At 38.2% G+C, this 18,246-nt stretch overlaps 1 protein-coding gene across 3 annotated transcripts; it reads left to right on the forward strand.

The window, feature by feature from the left end:
- Positions 1-735: 735 nt before the first annotated feature.
- pdha1 (pyruvate dehydrogenase E1 alpha 1 subunit) lies at positions 736-12,191 on the forward strand. Of its 3 annotated transcripts, XM_012957027.3 has the most exons (12): positions 736-952; positions 3,212-3,226; positions 4,801-4,869; positions 5,932-6,105; positions 6,665-6,791; positions 7,236-7,327; positions 7,577-7,669; positions 8,252-8,407; positions 9,398-9,469; positions 9,552-9,619; positions 10,284-10,392; positions 11,509-12,191. In XM_012957027.3, the coding sequence occupies exons 1-12, from the start codon at positions 890-892 to the stop codon at positions 11,671-11,673; spliced, it is 1,203 nt and encodes a 400-aa protein (XP_012812481.1). In that variant the 5' UTR covers positions 736-889; the 3' UTR covers positions 11,674-12,191.
- The last annotated feature ends 6,055 nt before the right edge of the window (positions 12,192-18,246 follow it).

The raw sequence follows: 18,246 nt of genomic DNA on the forward strand, positions 1-18,246 counted from the left end.
CAGAGAGCCCAGAAAGGTAAAAATCCCCCTGCACTGAGATACAATTGTAATTAATAAGCTAAACAGGTCTCTTGGGGGAACTGAGACTTGCAGCCAGGGGCAGGCCAAGCCGACCGGGCGCCCTAGGCAACCTCCCCGAGGTTAGATTGGTCATTGCCTCCGCCGCTAATGACAAGCGGCGGAGGCAATGACAAAGTAGCACTAGGGGTAGGCAGGAGAGGCTCCTGCCTGGCGCCCCTCAATCATTGCGCCCTAGGCAGCTGCCTCTTCTGCCTACCCCTAGTTCCGGCCCTGCTTGCAGCTTAAAGGGCAATTTCACCTTTCAGCAAAACTGTAATAACACATAAAACAGGACCCCAAAACCCCCAGAAATGTGTTCAAACTTTAAATAACCTGCCAAATTTAGTCAAATTGGGGTGGAATTTAGGGGGTGTGGTCACAAAAGTGGGCGTGGTCAACAAAATCGCTGATCTCTGCACTGCATTTATTTTTGTCCCTCTTCCCGTTTTCAAAATGTTGGGAGGTATGCAGGTATTACTACTCCGGCTGCATAGAGCCACCTGTGTAACAGTGTCTGAGAATGCCTATATTTCACTCTCTGTAACCATGGCTACTGGCGGTACCTTTATTCTAAATACACTAAACACCCAGCTGGCAGAAGGTATACTTGTATTACTTGTTCTCTGCAAACACCCACACAAAACGCAGCCCTATGACGTAGCATGGAACACAAGGGGCGCGTCCGTGACGCTTATTGAGCGCGTCGGTTTCTGCGGTGGCTCCTGGGAAGGTTATTGGCGGCCGATCAGGTTTGAGGGTCGTAGGTGTCAGTTGACAGTAGAAAGTGTGTTAGCGCAGTGAGCCCTTAGCATTTGCTGATCGGCCGCCCATGCAAAAGATGTTGTCTCTCCTGTCCCGTGTGCTGAAGGGCCCAGCCCAGAAGCCTGTCACTGTGAGTACATTGCAAGGGCATATGGGCAAGGCGAGAAGTGGCTAGTAAACAAAGCGATATACCTGTGGCAAACCTAAGCAAATGTATGGATTTAGTATGACAGCGCTATTGGAGAATTGTGCGACTGGAATTCGATTTGGGGTTCTTGGTGCTGGACCCAATGGGGTGTGTATTGGGGTGCATTAAATGCAGTTGTTAATTGGGGGGTGTTTAATGGGAAAACAAAAACATGATGGTCCCCCCATCATGTTTTTGTTTTCCCATTAAACTCTTATTGTAGTAGACATTAACCTTCCAAAACAGTGTTCCTAACTGTGCAAGTGGATCTTCCGAAGAGAATCTTATGTGCCCTGTATGCAACTTCTCATTTCATTGGTACAAGTTAATTATAGGGTGTTTTATAGAGGTATTCATTCCTTAAAGGCTCTGTTATGTTTCTAACCCAGATGTCACAATATCACTTGGCATTACTTCTAGGTTTATTACACAGGCTTGTGTTGTTATTTAACTGACCACATACAGTAAAAGATAGATGGTAAATTACTATTCATTCCAATGATGATTGCTTTGTTTGAGAGTGAGTAGTAAATATCAAATCTGAAATAGAGTTGGTTCCTCTAAACATAAAACACAACATAAAACACATACACTTTATGAAAGTTGGTTGTCCAGATTTCTGGATATTCACGAGCAGAGCTGTCCAGCTTATTCCATATAGTTGGCCTAATATGTATTATATATATATATATATATATATCTCTATCAAATATATTTTTGAGTTTTGAAAAGAAGGTCACATGGGCAAATTGCCTTTGTGTGGCCATAATGGATCAACACCAGGAGGGTTAATAAATGTAGGTTGTGTTTTGTTGTTTTCGTCTTTAATGTTGCAACTTTTGTGTTTTAGTGAAATTACAAGGCATTCATTGTGTTTTTTCCCACTAAATTGTGTATCTTGTACATATTAAACAGGACATTGATTAGTATGCCAAAATAATAATAAAGTCTTTCCCAGATATAGTGGTCAAGTAAGGCAAGTAATTAAGGCAAGTAAGGTAAGGCAGCCCATGTGGTCCTAAGGTGAAGCCCTCTCTGCCCTACTCTATAGCTGCCCCACAGCATAATAATGATTCTAGAGAATGGGCTTTCCAGACATAAAAAGACAAGGAACAGGATATGGAGTTAAAGGGGTTGTTCACCTTTGAGTTAACTTTTTAGTATGATGTGATATTCTGAGACAATTTGCAGTTGGTCTTCACTTTTTATTTGTAGTTTTTTAGTTATTTCATTTTCATTTCTGCAGCTTTTTGGTTGCTAGGGGTCCAAGTTACTTTAGCAACCAGGGAATGGTTTGGATGAGAGACTGGTATATGAATAGGAGAGGGACTGAACAGAAACATAAGTAATATAAACTGTCAATAACAATAAAACTGTAGCCTCACAGAGCAATAGGTTTTTGGCTGCCGGGGTCAATGACCCCCATTTGAATGCTGGAAAGAGTTGGAAGATGAAGGTAAATAATTAAAAAACAAATAACAAATAAATAATGAAGACCAATTGAAAAGTTGCTTAGAATTGGCCATTTTATAAAATACTAACAAGTTCATTTTAAGACAAACCTCCCCTTTAATGAAACTGCAAGGAAGATGCAGCAGTAGAGAGACTGCCCTTAGGGCAATGAGCAAGATGAAGGGTAACATAATATTACTTTGTGCTTATTTATCAGGGAAAGGGATAATAAGTTTACATTGTGCTGCCCCACATATCAGAGGCTGCACTGGTTGTCATGCCAGTAGAGAGAAACAGAATTGCAAAATGCTTGTAGTTAGACAAAGGTATGCACCTTGTCATTTAATGGGAAGTAATCTGAGGCCATTTCTGGTGCCGAGCAAGTTACTTCAATTGTTGAAGAGCAGTGGAAATCAATGATTGGGATCTGCAGCAGTGTGCTACACAGTCTTCAGATGTGCCCTAAATATTTGACCTACTTTCATTGCACTCAGTTTTTCAGTTGCACAGTGTTCACAAAGGAAAACCAAACCGCATGTATAGGCCAGAATTGTGTGGAATTGCCTGTGAGTTTGGGTAGATCTCCTTGTGCACCTTCTGGGTATTCGCAGAATTCTCCCAAGATCCCAATATGTGCATATTGCATGTAATATAGAAATGTATACTTTGTGTGCATTTTATATATTGTCCTTTTTTATTTTCTTCCCCTTTTTTTCTGTTTTTATTATCCTGGCTATGCGATGGCTTTAGGGGGCTGCTAATGAGGTAAGGACAGACCCAAGTCTTTTACAAAATCTACTGCACACTGTATTTAGTGAATCCAGTCCCTCAGTACTTAGGCTAATGCCCAACTTGGTGTTTTCTCTGTGAGCACATATAATACCAAATCCTCATTCTAAAAAGTTTTCAAGAAAATATCCTTCTCTGAAAAGGATCCAAATACCAGGTTTTTGTAATTAGCCAGGTTGTGGATCAGAAAAAAGTAGTTATAGAACTTTAGGTTAAAGGGAGTATGAGGGGCCTCTTTGCTTTATATTCTGTATTCAGTAGTTAGGTTCTAGCCTGCCCTCTGCCTCAACAAAAGTTATATGTTTGTAAGACAGGGCTTTGTCACTTTTGAGTTAATTTTAAGTATAATGTAGAGAGTAATATTTTGAGACAGTTTATAATTAGTCTTCATTTTTATTTCTTGTTTTTTAGTTAATTCACTTTTTGTTCAGCAGCTTTTTCGTTTGGAGTTTCAGCAGCTATCTGGTTGCTAGGGTCCAAATTACCTTAGCAACCAGAGGTTTGAAAGAGAGACTGGTATATAAATAGGAAAAATAAGTTATGAAAACTGACAATAATAATACAATTGTAGCCTCACAGAGCAATAGTTTTTTAGATGCTGGGGTCCCCTATTTGAAATTTGGAAAGAGTCAGAAGAAGAAAGCAAATAATTTAAGATCTATAAGAAATATATAATGAAGACCAATTGGAAAGTTGATTAGAATCGTCCATTAAGGGCTATGGCACACGGGGAGATTAGTCGCCCGCAACTAATCTTCCCAAGTTGCCTTCCCACCGGCTAAAATGTAAGTCGCCGGTGGGATGGCACACGCTGTGCAGGCGATTTTGGCAAATCGCTGAAGTTGCCTCGCGAGGCAATTTCGCCGATTTGCTGAAATCGCCTGTCGCTATATGAATAAATGATGATACCCTACCTATTATTTTTTTTGTTTATGTATTTGTTTTCCTTTATTTTTTTAGGGTTCTGGCACACGGGGAGATTAGTCGCCGCAACAAATCTCCCTTGTCACGGGCGACTAATCTCCCCGTGTGCCAGAACCCTAAAAAAATAAAGGAAAACAAATACATAAACAAAAGAAAATAATAGGTAGGTATCCTCATTTATTTATATAGCGACCGCAAATTACACAGCTCTTCACAATAAATTTAAACAAACAGGGATTTTAAAGAGTTTGCCAAACAAGGGTAAACAGAGTAACAATAGGATAAGAGGGCCCTGCTCGCAAGAGCATACAGTCTATAGGTGGGTTTGTATAGTCCATTGCTTTTTTGGTTTTACATGCGGTTATCAATAGAAGGCACAATGAAGAATAACATTGCAACAGCACCCCTTTAATTTTAGTTTCTTGTGGGGTGAAATGGCTACTCATTAAACTGATTGTTGTGATTGTTGTGTTTTCATTATAGAAAAGAGGGCATGCATTTGGCGTGCCTGAACTATTGCCTCAAAGGAATAATGTGAACAAAATAATTACTCTGTTGAAGGGTCACCATAGTTTCAAACACAGCAGAATAGAGCTTTCTTTCACATATTTCTCATTTCCTTTAAGGCTGTTCGTGTAATGGTGGCGTCACGTAACTATGCAGACTTTGCATCAGAAGCTACGTTTGACATTAAGGTAGGAGATATTAGGAAATAAACTGTTGATTTGTACTTGGTGATGCATATTGTCCACAGATAAAATAAAATAAAACAATTACTTTGTGTTGCGCTTTATGGCCTTTAGGGCAACAGTTGCATAACAGAGGGTCACTTGGGAACCCTAGGACTGCAGTAAAGGGTACAATAAGTCAGACTTTCTGTACCTGTGGTATTACTCAATGTATGGTAAAACAAAACAAAATCCTATTTGAACTTCAAAAAAAAAAAAGTTTTGTTTTCCTGAATATTTAAAAGGCATTAAAGAACAGTAACACCAAAAAATGAAAGTGTATAAAAGTAAAAACAATATAATGTACTGTTGCCCTGCATTGCTGCAACTGGTGTGTTTGCCTCAGAAAGACTACTATAGTTTATATAAGCAAGCTGCTGTGTAGCCATGGGGGCAGCCATTCAAAGGAGAAAAGGCACAGGTTACTTAGCAGATAACAGATAAACCCCCATTATATGGGGCTTATCTACTAGTTATCTGCTATGTAACCTGTGCCTTTTCTCCTTTTTTCCAGCTTGAATGGCTGCCCCCATGGCTACACAGCAGCATATTTATATAGTAGCTTTTCTGTAGCAAAAACACCAGTTTTTTGCAGAGCAACAGCACATTATATTTTAATTACTTTAAAACACTTTCATTTTTTGATGTTACTATTCCTTTAATATTCACAGCTATTACATACATAAACCAACTAAACAATACCACTGCTTTATTTGCACTGTTCCAGCCTGATATTCATGTTACATATAAAACTGTCACCTGTCACCAACACATATCTTTAAAACCCCCACTAAGTTGCTGTTGGATCATGACCTCAGCAAGCAGATAGTAGTTTAAATGCCAACACTGACATTTACAAAATAAACTTACAGAGATAAATTTCTATGTAATCTTCCAAAAAAAAAAAAAGAACATTTTGTAAACTTATGCAAGTAACTGGGGTTTGGGAGAAATACAGGAAATGTTGTCAAGTGTTGCATTTCACCTTTTGAGAGATAATAACTATTGCTTTTTAAAAATTCTGGTTAGAAATGTGACGTTCACCGCTTGGAAGAGGGACCCCCAACCCAGGCTGTTCTAACTCGGGAACAGGGGCTCCAGTATTACAGGACTATGCAGACAATCCGTCGCATGGAGCTGAAATCAGATCAACTGTACAAGCAAAAGATCATCAGAGGATTCTGCCACCTTTATGATGGGCAGGTAAGATCATGCAACTGCCATAGATACACTGTGTTTACTGATCTTGTGCTTAAGTCAGACAGCAGGCAAGTATAGGATTAATAATCCCGGAAAACAAAGCCATTTCCCATAATGTCACAATATTCATTTTCATATTAATTTTCTAATTCCAGTTTTGATACAATTTCTCTCTGTTATAATGATAATATAGTACCTTGTTCTTTATGTTAAAGGTGACGTTCACAACAAATGGCATATGTTATGCATAAAATACAAAAAAAAAACTACTGCTCTGCGAGCTTACAACTTTATTATTATTGTTAATTTTTATTCATTATCTTTCTATTCAGTCCCTTTCCTATACATATTCCAGACGCTTATTCAAGCCAGTGCCTGGTTGTTTAGATAAACAAGACCCTAGCAACCAGATAGTAGCTGAAATTTCAAACTGGACATAGACAAAGTCATTGTCTGTGTGATACTAAAACCCCTTTTAAGACCCATAATAGTTTGGACTGGACATGTAAATGTGGCAATGCAATTGACAAAACAGTTATAGCAAGTTAATGATCTTTTTCAGGAAGCCTGCTGCGTAGGTCTCGAGGCTGCTATCAATCCCACTGATCACTTGATTACTGCATATCGAGCACATGGTTATAGCTACACACGGGGAGTGTCTGTGAAGGAAATCCTAGCTGAGCTGACAGGTATGTGCTGCGCAATATCTGCTTGCAGTAGAGACAGATCTTAGGTGGAACATCACACAGAACCAGTGCATGATAGAGAGTTTCTGCAGGATGTATCTTCCTGTGGTGAACCTTGACATAATTTTAAAAGAAATTCTCGATGCATAGTGTCATTGATTGATGTGTATTTGGTTCCCTCCCTTGGTATATGTTTAGATTCTTTTCTAATGGACACTTGAGCGTTGTCCTTCCTTTGTTAGAATGCCCAAGGGACAGAGAATAAAACACGACTAAACTCTAAAAATATATATATTTTTTGCTTTTATTTTAATACTTGCTGCCTTCCTTTTTATATTTGACCATTATTCACTTTTTGGCATCACATTTGTGATGGTCACAAATGCCTGCAATCCTTATCCTAAAAGGACATTCATACAATTTTTCAATGACTTCTCTCAATATTAGGAAGAAGAGGTGGCTGTGCCAAAGGTAAAGGAGGCTCTATGCATATGTATGCTAAGAACTTCTATGGAGGAAATGGAATTGTGGGAGCTCAGGTATGCATTTCTCCAAAATCAACTAAATTGTTGCTCCCTTTCTTTCCTTCAGTGATATAAATGATCAGTGTTGGTATAAATGTGTATGTATGAAAACTAATCATAGTGACTAGCTATACCAAAACTCCTACTGCAACATTTTTTACAACATAGAACAGTGTCAGTACATTTGAGTTTAATTTTCTTTATTTTGCTTATGTTTAACTGAATTCCTAGTGGAATGCTTTGTGTTTCCTTTGAAACCCTCAGGTTCCCCTTGGAGCAGGCATTGCTCTGGCCTGCAAATTTTTTGGAAAAGATGAGATCTGTGTGGCGTTATATGGTGATGGTGCTGCTAACCAGGTAAAAATGGAATAAAGTGCCGAGCCAGACTGGCAAGTACATGAGCTCACTACCTTTTTTTTTCTAAATTAATAGGCCACTTCTTGGTATGATTGATGTTACCAACTGTTTCTAAGCCCAAATGGGATATTCAGCAAATCTTTTTCCATTCTTGATTTCATTTTGGTAGCAGAAGACATTTTGCCTAATCATCACATGTTAATTGCTTTACATGGGCCAATCATTATTCTGGATCAGAAGATATTTTCAAGAACTTTGTTGCCTGCGGAAAACCTAATTTTCCACGTGTAACTAGACACTCCATCTATCATTACTGTTTAAATTATTTTGATTCTACGTATGGTAACTCTAGCAACATATACATAAACATGAGCTTTGTGAATTGTTGTAAAACCAATAATTGCCTTTAAAGAAGAAGCTTGCTTAGTTTTTACCTTTCCTTCTCCTTTAAAGGCAAAAGAAAATCCTTTGATGACATTTGGAAATTTTGACTATAAAATGCTCTTCTGTACCTGGGGTAAATTATTTTATACATTGCATTTATTACTAAGCTTTTCTCCTATTTATTTTTTTGTGTTTCAGGGACAGATATTTGAAACCTATAATATGGCTGCTTTATGGAAGCTGCCCTGTATCTTTATTTGTGAGAATAACAGATATGGCATGGGGACCTCTGTGGAGAGAGCAGCAGCCAGCACAGACTATTACAAACGAGGAGACTACATCCCAGGCCTTAGAGTAAGTATTAATTATGCTGTACTTCCTTTTACCAATTCCTTTCTTAATCAAAATACACTGCAAAACTGTGATACTAGTAGCTATAATGTCAGAATCATTGGCTGAACCAAAGGAAGAGGACCTACCATGTGACTTCTTGTGTTATTGATCTGATGATGTCTGCAAAATATGTTGCCAGCTTATTGTCTTTGACCTGTGTTTGGGGTAAAAACAGCCCCCCTGACTGATACCTGGTTGGGGCTTTTTCAGATTTTAGGTAGCTGGCTTTAAAATCCTGCCAAAAAAGGAATTTATCAGCTGTGCATACTGTCGGGACTGTACATGTCCCTTATGTGATCCAATCTAGACACAGCTGCCAATTAATTGGATCAGCCAGATTTAGCTTAGTGTTAATAGTTTACTTTGTGTTATTAATTGAATCAGAGGCAGGCGGTAAATATTAATGAGCCATTTAAAGGGACAGCATACCCCTTGGTTAACATGAGTTCACTAAATAGTGTTTGATCTGAACATAATTGTTTGCCTGTTGTTTTAATCATGAAAAAATTGGGTTTTTTTGTGATTTCTTGAGCTTGAGACAACATTTGGTGCTTGAGGACAAGAGGTTATATACTGGTAATTTATCCACCTGCAAGGACCACATATGTTTTCAATTTCCCCTTTTGTCCTGTTTATCTGAAAACATCAGACAACATAAATTTCTTTTTGATTAAAACAATAAGTAAAAGTATATTCCGAACAAGCCCTATCTACAGCACTCATGTTGAACAAGGGTACTGTCCCTTTAAATAAAGGTTATTGATTCTTATTTGTTATATATCAATCATATATCTTAAGTGAGCAGGTACAAACATAGAGTGTGCATCAAAATAGCATGTTGTTAAGATATAAATGATAGAAGAGCTGAGCTCAAATTGCCCCAGATGCTATTGATCCATATTTTGTTCTGGGTCTTCTGACACCAAGCATAACTGAATCTTCTCTTCATAGGTTGATGGCATGGATGTTCTATGTGTTAGAGAAGCCACACAGTTTGCAGCCGATCACTGCAGATCTGGAAAGGTGGGAAATTATGTTCTTGAATAGTGTGACACATTCCTTTTTCTATTTAGTGGTATTTAAAATCTTATACTTTATTTTTCAGGGCCCAATTTTAATGGAGCTCCAGACCTATCGTTATCATGGACACAGTATGAGTGACCCTGGTGTAAGGTAGGAAAAGGTTGCAATGGAATTTTACTGCCAGATAACTTTTAGGCTAGTGGCACATTGACCATGGCTGAAATAAAGTGAAAATTAGAACCAGTCAGAACACAACAATCCACCTCTCACTGTTTTCCATAGCAAGTACAGGTATGGGGCCTGTTATCCAGAATGCTCTGGACATGGATATAAGGGATCTTACCGTAATTTGGATCTCCACAATTTAAATATTGAATAAACCCAATAGGATTTTTTTGCCTCCAATAAGGATTAATTATATCTTAGTTGGGATCAAGTACAAGGTACTGTTTTATTATTACAGAGAAAAAGGGAATCATTTTTAAAAATTAGAATTATTTGCTTATAGTGGAGTCTATGGGAGATGGCCTTTCTATAATTCGGAACTTTCTGGATAACGGGTTTCCGGTTAAGGGATCCCATACCTGTATAAATACATGCCTATTTGAATCACATGGGCACTAACATTTTAAGGTTTAAAGAACTAACTGGCCCATCTGTTCTGCCCCTTTAAGTGTATGTTTGTGGGTTTTGTTCTTTGCATTTTGGTCCAGTAATATAGGTAGAAACACTGAATTCCTGTACTGTAATTCCATGATCTTTATATACTTTCACTAACCTACATTTTCCTGTCATTTTTTATTCCTAATTCCAGTTACCGTACCAGAGAAGAAATTCAGGAAGTGAGAAGTAAAAGTGATCCTATCACCCTTCTTAAGGACAGAATGTTAAACAACAACTTGTCTAGTGTGGAGGAATTAAAGGTACTCAGAGTTGGCCTGTGTGAATGTTGCAGTCCCTTTGGATACTGGCATAGTAGCAGTATTATTTTTATATATAATATAGTGGGGGCTCAGAGATTCTATAATATGCAGTGCTCCAAACTCCATTAAGTGCTTATTTTCTTTTTCAAAGTAACAAAAGGGTGGCAGTAAGTAAGAAAATATTGCCGAAAATACGCAAAAGTTGTAAACAATACCATTTTTTTTGTATTCGGACCTGTCGTACTTTGATGAATGTGCCCTTTATAGTTTCCTGAGTTGCGTGTGCAACATGTAACACAGCCCTGTGCTTACAAATGCTCAAACTTATGCACAGGGCTCACTTGAGCCTCAAATCAAAGGAAGTGCATCAGGCAAACTGTCAAATGATGTTACAGGTATGGGACCTGTTATCCAGAATGCTTGAGACTGGGGGTTTTCTGGATAAGGGGTCTTTCTGTAATTTGGATCAACGTACCTTAAGTCTAATAAAGAAATAATTTAAACATTAATTTAAACCCAGTATTATTGTTTTGCCACCAATAAGGATTAATTATATCTTAGTTGGGATCAAAAACACAGTACAGTTTTATTATTACAAAGAAAAAGGAAATCCACCATTGCTTTAACATTCCCTTATTGCATGCAATGGACACACAAATATAATATAGGTGTTTATCTGTACTAGATACAGGTATTGGACCCCTTATCTGGAAACCCGTTATCCAGAAAGGTCCGAATTACGGAAAGGCCATCTCCCATAGACTTTTAATCAAATAATTCACATTTTTAAAAATGATTACCTTTTTCTCTGTAATAATAAAACAACACCTTGTACTTGATCCTAACTAAGATATAATGAATCCTTATAATTAGAGCCCAAACAATCCTATTGGATTTAAATACTGTTTAAATAATTTTCTTAGTAGACTTATGGTAGAAGATCCGAATTACGGAAAGGCCCCTTATCCGGAAAACCCCAGGTCCCGAGCATTCTGGATAACGGCTCCCATACCTGCACAATGAGGCAGATATTCAGAGATAACACATTTACAAGACAAGGATAAAATGTATTTAGACATAATAATTTTATCTTCTCTCTTTCTTAATATTTACCAGGAAATTGATGTGGAAGTACGGAAAGAGATTGAAGAAGCGGCTCAGTTTGCTACAACTGACCCAGAACCTCCACTAGAAGAAATTGCCAATCACATTTATAACAATGAGCCCACCTTTGATGTCAGAGGAGCAAATCTCTGGATCAAATATAAATCAGCTAGCTAAACCTCTTCAGTCCCTCCTCTTGTCAATGTCGCCTGTTACGTTAAGGCCATTTTAATGGGTTCTGGCTCATGTTTGCTCCTCACTGCTGGGATGAGGACTCGCAGCAATTCTTGATGTTGCACCAGTAATGTCATCCATTTGGACATTTTTTTTTTTTTTTTAAAATAAGGACTTGGAATGTGTTTGGGAAAGGGAGGAATGCCTTTGTGTTTTCAGACAGAAAGTAAATCTGAATCCATTTCATTTCACTAGCGCTCCACAAGAACTTGAGCTATGCTTTTCTTCCATGGTTTTCCCTCTTAGATTCTGGCTGAGAAATGTTCTCTTAAAATGTATGTTAACTTTTTCAAGTCTTTCAAGTCAAGTTAACTTTCAACTCAAGTTCTGCTTTTTTTCAAATGAAATGTTATATATTTATAGGATCCTTATTTTAAAGTCTATTAATTATGAATTGCCATTTATATATTTGCTGAATCATTATTCAGTCTGTTTCATTAAAACTGGCCTCAACACAATGATCCCTTTGTATTTATCTTTCATATAAACTCCTTCACTCTAATTTCCCCAACAGATCATCCTAATGACCAGTAACTTTAAAGGGGGAGGATTTTTTTGTGATTTGTGTAAGTGCGGTTAACTGCAAATTAATCTGATCACTGAAAAATCAGTGATCCATGTAATTGTTTTATTAGCACTTATCTAATCAACGTTGGGTAACTTCCATATTTACTCTTAAAGTGGGAAATGGTGGGGACCTTTAAAAATATTTTCTCAATTATCTCTTTTTTTTATGGCTTTTCTATTAACTCCTTTATTAGCCTAATGTCCCATGGAACGATTTAGTTGCTAGCGATCTCTGCTGCTGTGGGTGACAGACCACTGCAAAATGCCTTTCTGCACCAGCAACAATAGGTAGAATGTCCTTCACTTTCGGCTTTCCGAAGTTCTGTGAAGTTTCCTCCCACAGGCAACCTCAAAAGACTTTGGAAAGCCGAAGCAATTCGTAGGCCTTTCCACCGGTGATTCCTATTGTTGCTGCTGGAAAGGCATTTCGGAGCAGTTAGTCTCTCGTGGTAGCAGAGATCTATCACGGGTGGATAACATTAGCCTTAGCAGTTTCAGCTATCTTTTAACAGATGTTCTGATTAATTGTTTTTTGATTTTTTTTTAACTATTAATTAGCACTGCCTTCCAGTTGACTTTAATCCGTTTCACAGAAAATGTTTGTGGAATGTTTTCCAATTTTTTGCAAATTTTTCTGTGACATGAAACTAGCAAGTTTTGCTTAACTCAACTGCCTTTCTGGCTTAAGAGGAATTGAATGGTTGTTTTTAAGAAAAAGTCTTCACTGAGTTCTGTGCATCTTCCACAATAACTCATTTGAAAATGCTGCTTTTTAAAATTCATTTATGGGAGCTTAGCAACCAGACAAGTTTGCATTTTGAGCGCACAGTGGCTGTAAGACAGGTAGAATTTAAAAGGGGTAAATTACTGATCTCTAGGCTCAAGATGTCACCTCTCATCTAACAAGCACCCTGGAGAGAGAAGATATCTTCTTCTCAGACCAGCTTTAAAAGCCTTGCACAATGAGCAGAGCACAATGTTAGAAAGGGGCAGAAAAGCCCTGTCTTTACTGTCTGCCATAGGGTCTATTGGAAGGGTTTAACTTAAAAGGTGTAAAATGCAGCTAGAATCAGTGACTTTAGTTTTTGCTTGTAGCACATGAGACATATTCTCCCCTAAGATTTTCAGCTGGCAAAGAAGAAATTCTGCTGAGGTACCAGTAATGAAGGACAATGATTTCCAGTACACTCTCAGCCTTTATACAGTAAATTTTAGATCTTAGTACTACACCTTAATGAAGGACAATGATTTACAGCACTCTATCTCAGCCTTTATAAATTTTAGATGTTTGTACTACACCTTGGCCAAAATATGTAAGCTCACTTGCCACATCCTGGCCCCTCATTGTACACAACTTCTACACTGCTTATTTGTATTTTAGTGTGTTTAAAATCAAAATGTTGCACTTACCCTTAACAACCCCCTGCAGTGGATCTCTCCTGCATTCCTCCACAGGGGTATGCAGGGGGAAAGGCCGTATGAAAGGGTGAAGACACACTGAGCTACTAGTAGCAGCTACTTTTTCATAGCTACTAAACTCAAAAAAATACCTTTCCTCTGGCTTTATATTCAGCCACCTCCTGACCATGGCTTTATGGCTTTATTTATTTAAAAATATCTTTCCCACCTGACTGGAAAAGTTAATGTATATCAGTTGGTGACCACTGCATAAAGAGCTGGTGAAATGGCCTTTGGCTGGAGCAGAAGACACTAATACCACCTATGCAAACACACTGTTACAGAGAACAGGACCAGTTCTGCCATGAGGTGAGCTGAGATAATCGTCTCAGACAGCAGAGCCCCCGAAGTTACCAGGGGCAGCAAAAAGCTCTGAAAAAGATATAAAATTCCAATTTTTAAATCTGGATTCCTGCTCTGTTAGTGCAAAGAGCGCTATTGCATTCTCTGCACTAGTAATGTGGCCCCTTTGACTAAAAAAACTTAAGCGCGGAGAAGCATCATCCCATAGGCCGCCTCAGGGTGGCACTAGGGGCTGGAACGCCCCTGAAAGGAAAGCCACAGCTAAAGAGGCCGAAAATAACCAGTGTGCAAATTATCTGTGTCCTACTGGTTTTTTTTGTTTTTTTTTTTGCATATACATACATCCATACATCTGTGGCACAACTGGGCTACACACCTACCTACAATACAGTGTTTTGTATCATATTTTAGACCTAAACATAACATGTAATGCTTTTGTGGTCAGTGTCAGCTATACAAATATTTATTATATGGTTCCAGCCATAGGCGGAGGGTGACTTTTTTGGTTTGGGGAGACTAAAGATGGGCCATACACGGACTGACCTAAAGCTAATGTGAGACTTAGTGGATTCACTGCTGGCGTAAAAATCAAACCTCCCAATAACCTCGCGGTTCCCACTGACTTCCAGGAATACTGCGCAAAAGTGCGGGTGGGCATTTACCCTAAAATGCTTAGGATGTAAAAGTATCCACATGTGCACTTCTGTGAGGGGTTCTCCATCCATTTGTGTTTGGGATCAGTTAGCTTAAAGGGGTGGTTCACCTTTAAATTAACTTTTAATATGTTGTAGACATTGATATTCTGAGACAATTTAAAACTGGTCCTCTTTTATTTTTAATGTTATTTAGCTTTTTGTTCAGCAGCTCTCTATTTGGTATTTCAGCAGCTATCTGGTTGATAGGGTCTTATTTACCCTAGCAACCAGGTAGTGGTTTAAACAAGAGATTGGAATTGGGCCTGCGTGGAAAAATAAGGAATAAAAAATTACAATAATAATAAAATTGTAGCCTTGCAGAGCAAAAGTTTTTGGCTGCCGGAGTCAGTGACCCCCCATTTGAAAGCTGGAAAGAGGCAGAAGAGAAAGGCAAATTATTCAAGAACTATAAAACAGTTAATTAGGAAGAACAATTGCAAAGTTGCTAGGAATAGGCCATTCTATAACATACATCTATATAACATCTATAACAAAGTTAACTTAAAAGTGAACCACCCCTTTAGATCTGTTAAAGTTAGTTTTATAGAGAGAGAGGCAGTCGGTACTGACATCCCAGGCACATTATATACAGTGAGATGCAGTCTGTATTTACAAAACCAGCACATTATATACAGTGAGATGCAGTCTGTATTTACAAAACCAGCACATTATATACAGTCAGATGCAGTCTGTATTTACAAAACCAGCACATTATATACAGTGAGATGTAATCTGTATTTACAAAACCAGCACATTATATACAGTGAGATGCAGTCTGTATTTACAAAACCAGCACATTATATACAGTCAGATGCAGTCTGTATTTACAAAACCAGCACATTAGATACAGTGAGATGTAATCTGTATTTACAAAACCAGCACATTATATACAGTGAGAAGCAGTGGGTACTGATGGCAGATATTCAGGCCCTGGCACTATAACATTGGCACTGATACACAACATTGGCCCCACTGTAACTATTTAGAAATGAACAAAACAATGACAAAAGTAAAAAAAAAATAGTAAGTGCAAGTAGTAACAACAACAACAACAAATATATAAAAGCACAATGAGCTTTTTCAGGGGGATAGAGTTAACTTACCATCCATCTGTTAGGATAGGGGATAGGGTTATCATAGATGTCAGCTGACAAAAAAAATTTAAGTTCAGCTAGTGATTCAGCCTTTAGAACTATATAGTACCTGTGTGAGTGGGATGAAATCTTCAGCAAAATTTCAGAGTTGGTTCTTAGGTAAAGTTTACAGATTCTTCTTTTCAGGCTTCATTTCTGCACTGCCTTCAGTTTGTAATATCTCTCTAGCCCTGTCTGCATCTGTGCCTTGATTGGTCAATTTTACTGTCTATCAAAAAAGCTGTGCTCTGATTGGAGAATCCAAGAAGAAAGATACAATCAGAGCACAGCTGATTACAGCAGAAACTGAGCTTGCAGGAACAGGAGAAGATTTCCAGGACAGTGCAAAAACAGAGCGAGGTTTTGTTTTTTTTAAGGTGCCAAGCAGGTTTGGGGAGGCTTAGCCTACCCTAGCTTTATTGAGAATAGGCCTATGGTTCCAGCTGTACAAGGGAATTTGATTAAACCTGTACTTTTCTATCAACAGGCTGCTATTGTATGTAACAAATCTCATGGTTTTCAGACCACTGACCCATTTTTCTAGTTAGACTTACCTAAACTTTGTAATTGGAAGAGAGTTTATAGGCTCACGTGTACTAGTAAATACACAAGCAGAAAAGTGGCTATGTCATTCAAAATTAAAGTTTTAGATGTTTAAAAAATAGTTTTGAAACAGGAATTTTCATCATAGGCAACACTTTTTGTGGAGCTCATTGCACTGTTGTGGAGACCATGGGACCACTGGATTTTTTTTCTAATTTGGATTTCCAGGAGGATTTCCAGGAGCATCCTTTTGCTTCAAAACTTTAGAGGATTTTTTACGTTGTTTTATTTGTGTGACAATTCATAGGACATACCTCCCAACATTTAGATAATGGAAAGAGGGACAAAAAGAAATGCTGCAAAATTTGGCAGGTTATTTAAAGTTTGAACACATTTCTGGGAGTTTTGGGGTCTTGTTTTATGTGTTATTAGAGTTTTGCTAATAAAGGTAAAAGTTACAATTGTATTTGTAGGTGTGGCTTGTTAAGAATTCTGGGCTCTCTGCCAAAAGCTACTTTTTAATTAAGTTTGTATCTTTTTTAGCGTTCAGTGCAGGAGATTAAATGGAAATGAGGGACTTTTCAGTAAGATTCCGGGTTTACGGGTTAAGCTGTTAAAAGAGGGACTGTCCCTCGAAAATTGGGACAGTTGGGAGGTATAACTGGAGGAGGCTGCTAATGAGGATTGTGAAATATGTGAAAAATAAATAAATTTGTGGTTAAAAACAAGGGTGTTTCCATGTTAAATCTATGAAATGTAATAGGGGTCAAGAACCTATGGCTACATTCAATACAGTTACTAATTAGCAGGATTCTCTTTAACTTTATTGCAATCGTTAGTCAGAGGGCCTTGGGAGGAGATTTCCATGAGTCCAAGCTACACAGAACTGTATTGCAGTTAACTAAGGGGCAGATTTATCAAAATGTGAGTTTAGAGCTTAGTGATACTGACACGAAAAAACTACTTGACGGGTTTTCGCTGACAGGTTTGATTTTGTAAGAAATCGTTACTTGAAGTTCCTAAACCTGACTGTTTTGCCAACCTGACTGTCCCTTCCCAACCTGTCAGTTATAGCTTCTAATACTAACAGACGAATATGGCCGCCCCCTCATAGAGGAACACGGGGGATCAGACAGGTAATGTAAACGCACCAGACAAATATTTTTATGGCAAAATTATAAAGTTCTTGCAAAGACAATGTTATGATAGATGTAAGAAAAAGATTTACTTTCTGGTGTCAGTATCTCTTTAATACATAAAAACTCACCCACATTCTATTCATTCCTATGGGATTTCTAGAAGCGTATTTATCAATGGGCGAAAGTTAGAACTCAGCATTTGATGAATACGCTTCTAAAAATCCCATTGGAATGAATAGACTGTGGGTGAGTTTTTATGTATTAAGTTCTAAACTCACATTTTGATAAATCTGCCCCTAAGTGTATCTTTCCAGAGGCTAGATGTTAGCAGGTGGACCTTCCCTTAATTGTCACGTCAAACCAGTGAACCCCAACTAGTGGCTCGTGAGTGGCTCACCAACCCCTTGGATGTTGCTCCCAGTGGCCTCAAAGCAGATGCTCATTTTTGAATTCCTGGCTCGGAGGAAAGTTTTGGTTGCATAAAAACCCAGTATAATGCCAAATAGAGCCTCCTATAAGCTGTCAGTCCACATAGGTGCTATTAAATAGCAAATTATTGCGTTTATTGGCACCATCAGGAACCATTTTCATGCTTGTGTTGCTTGTGGCTCATGGGTATAAAAGGTTGGTGATCCCTGCTTTACACCATGCTGCACTTCTTCAAGTCTGAGAGTGCTA

This window comes from Xenopus tropicalis, chromosome 2 (assembly GCF_000004195.4).
Source record: "Xenopus tropicalis strain Nigerian chromosome 2, UCB_Xtro_10.0, whole genome shotgun sequence".
NCBI classification, from domain to species: domain Eukaryota; kingdom Metazoa; phylum Chordata; class Amphibia; order Anura; family Pipidae; genus Xenopus; species Xenopus tropicalis.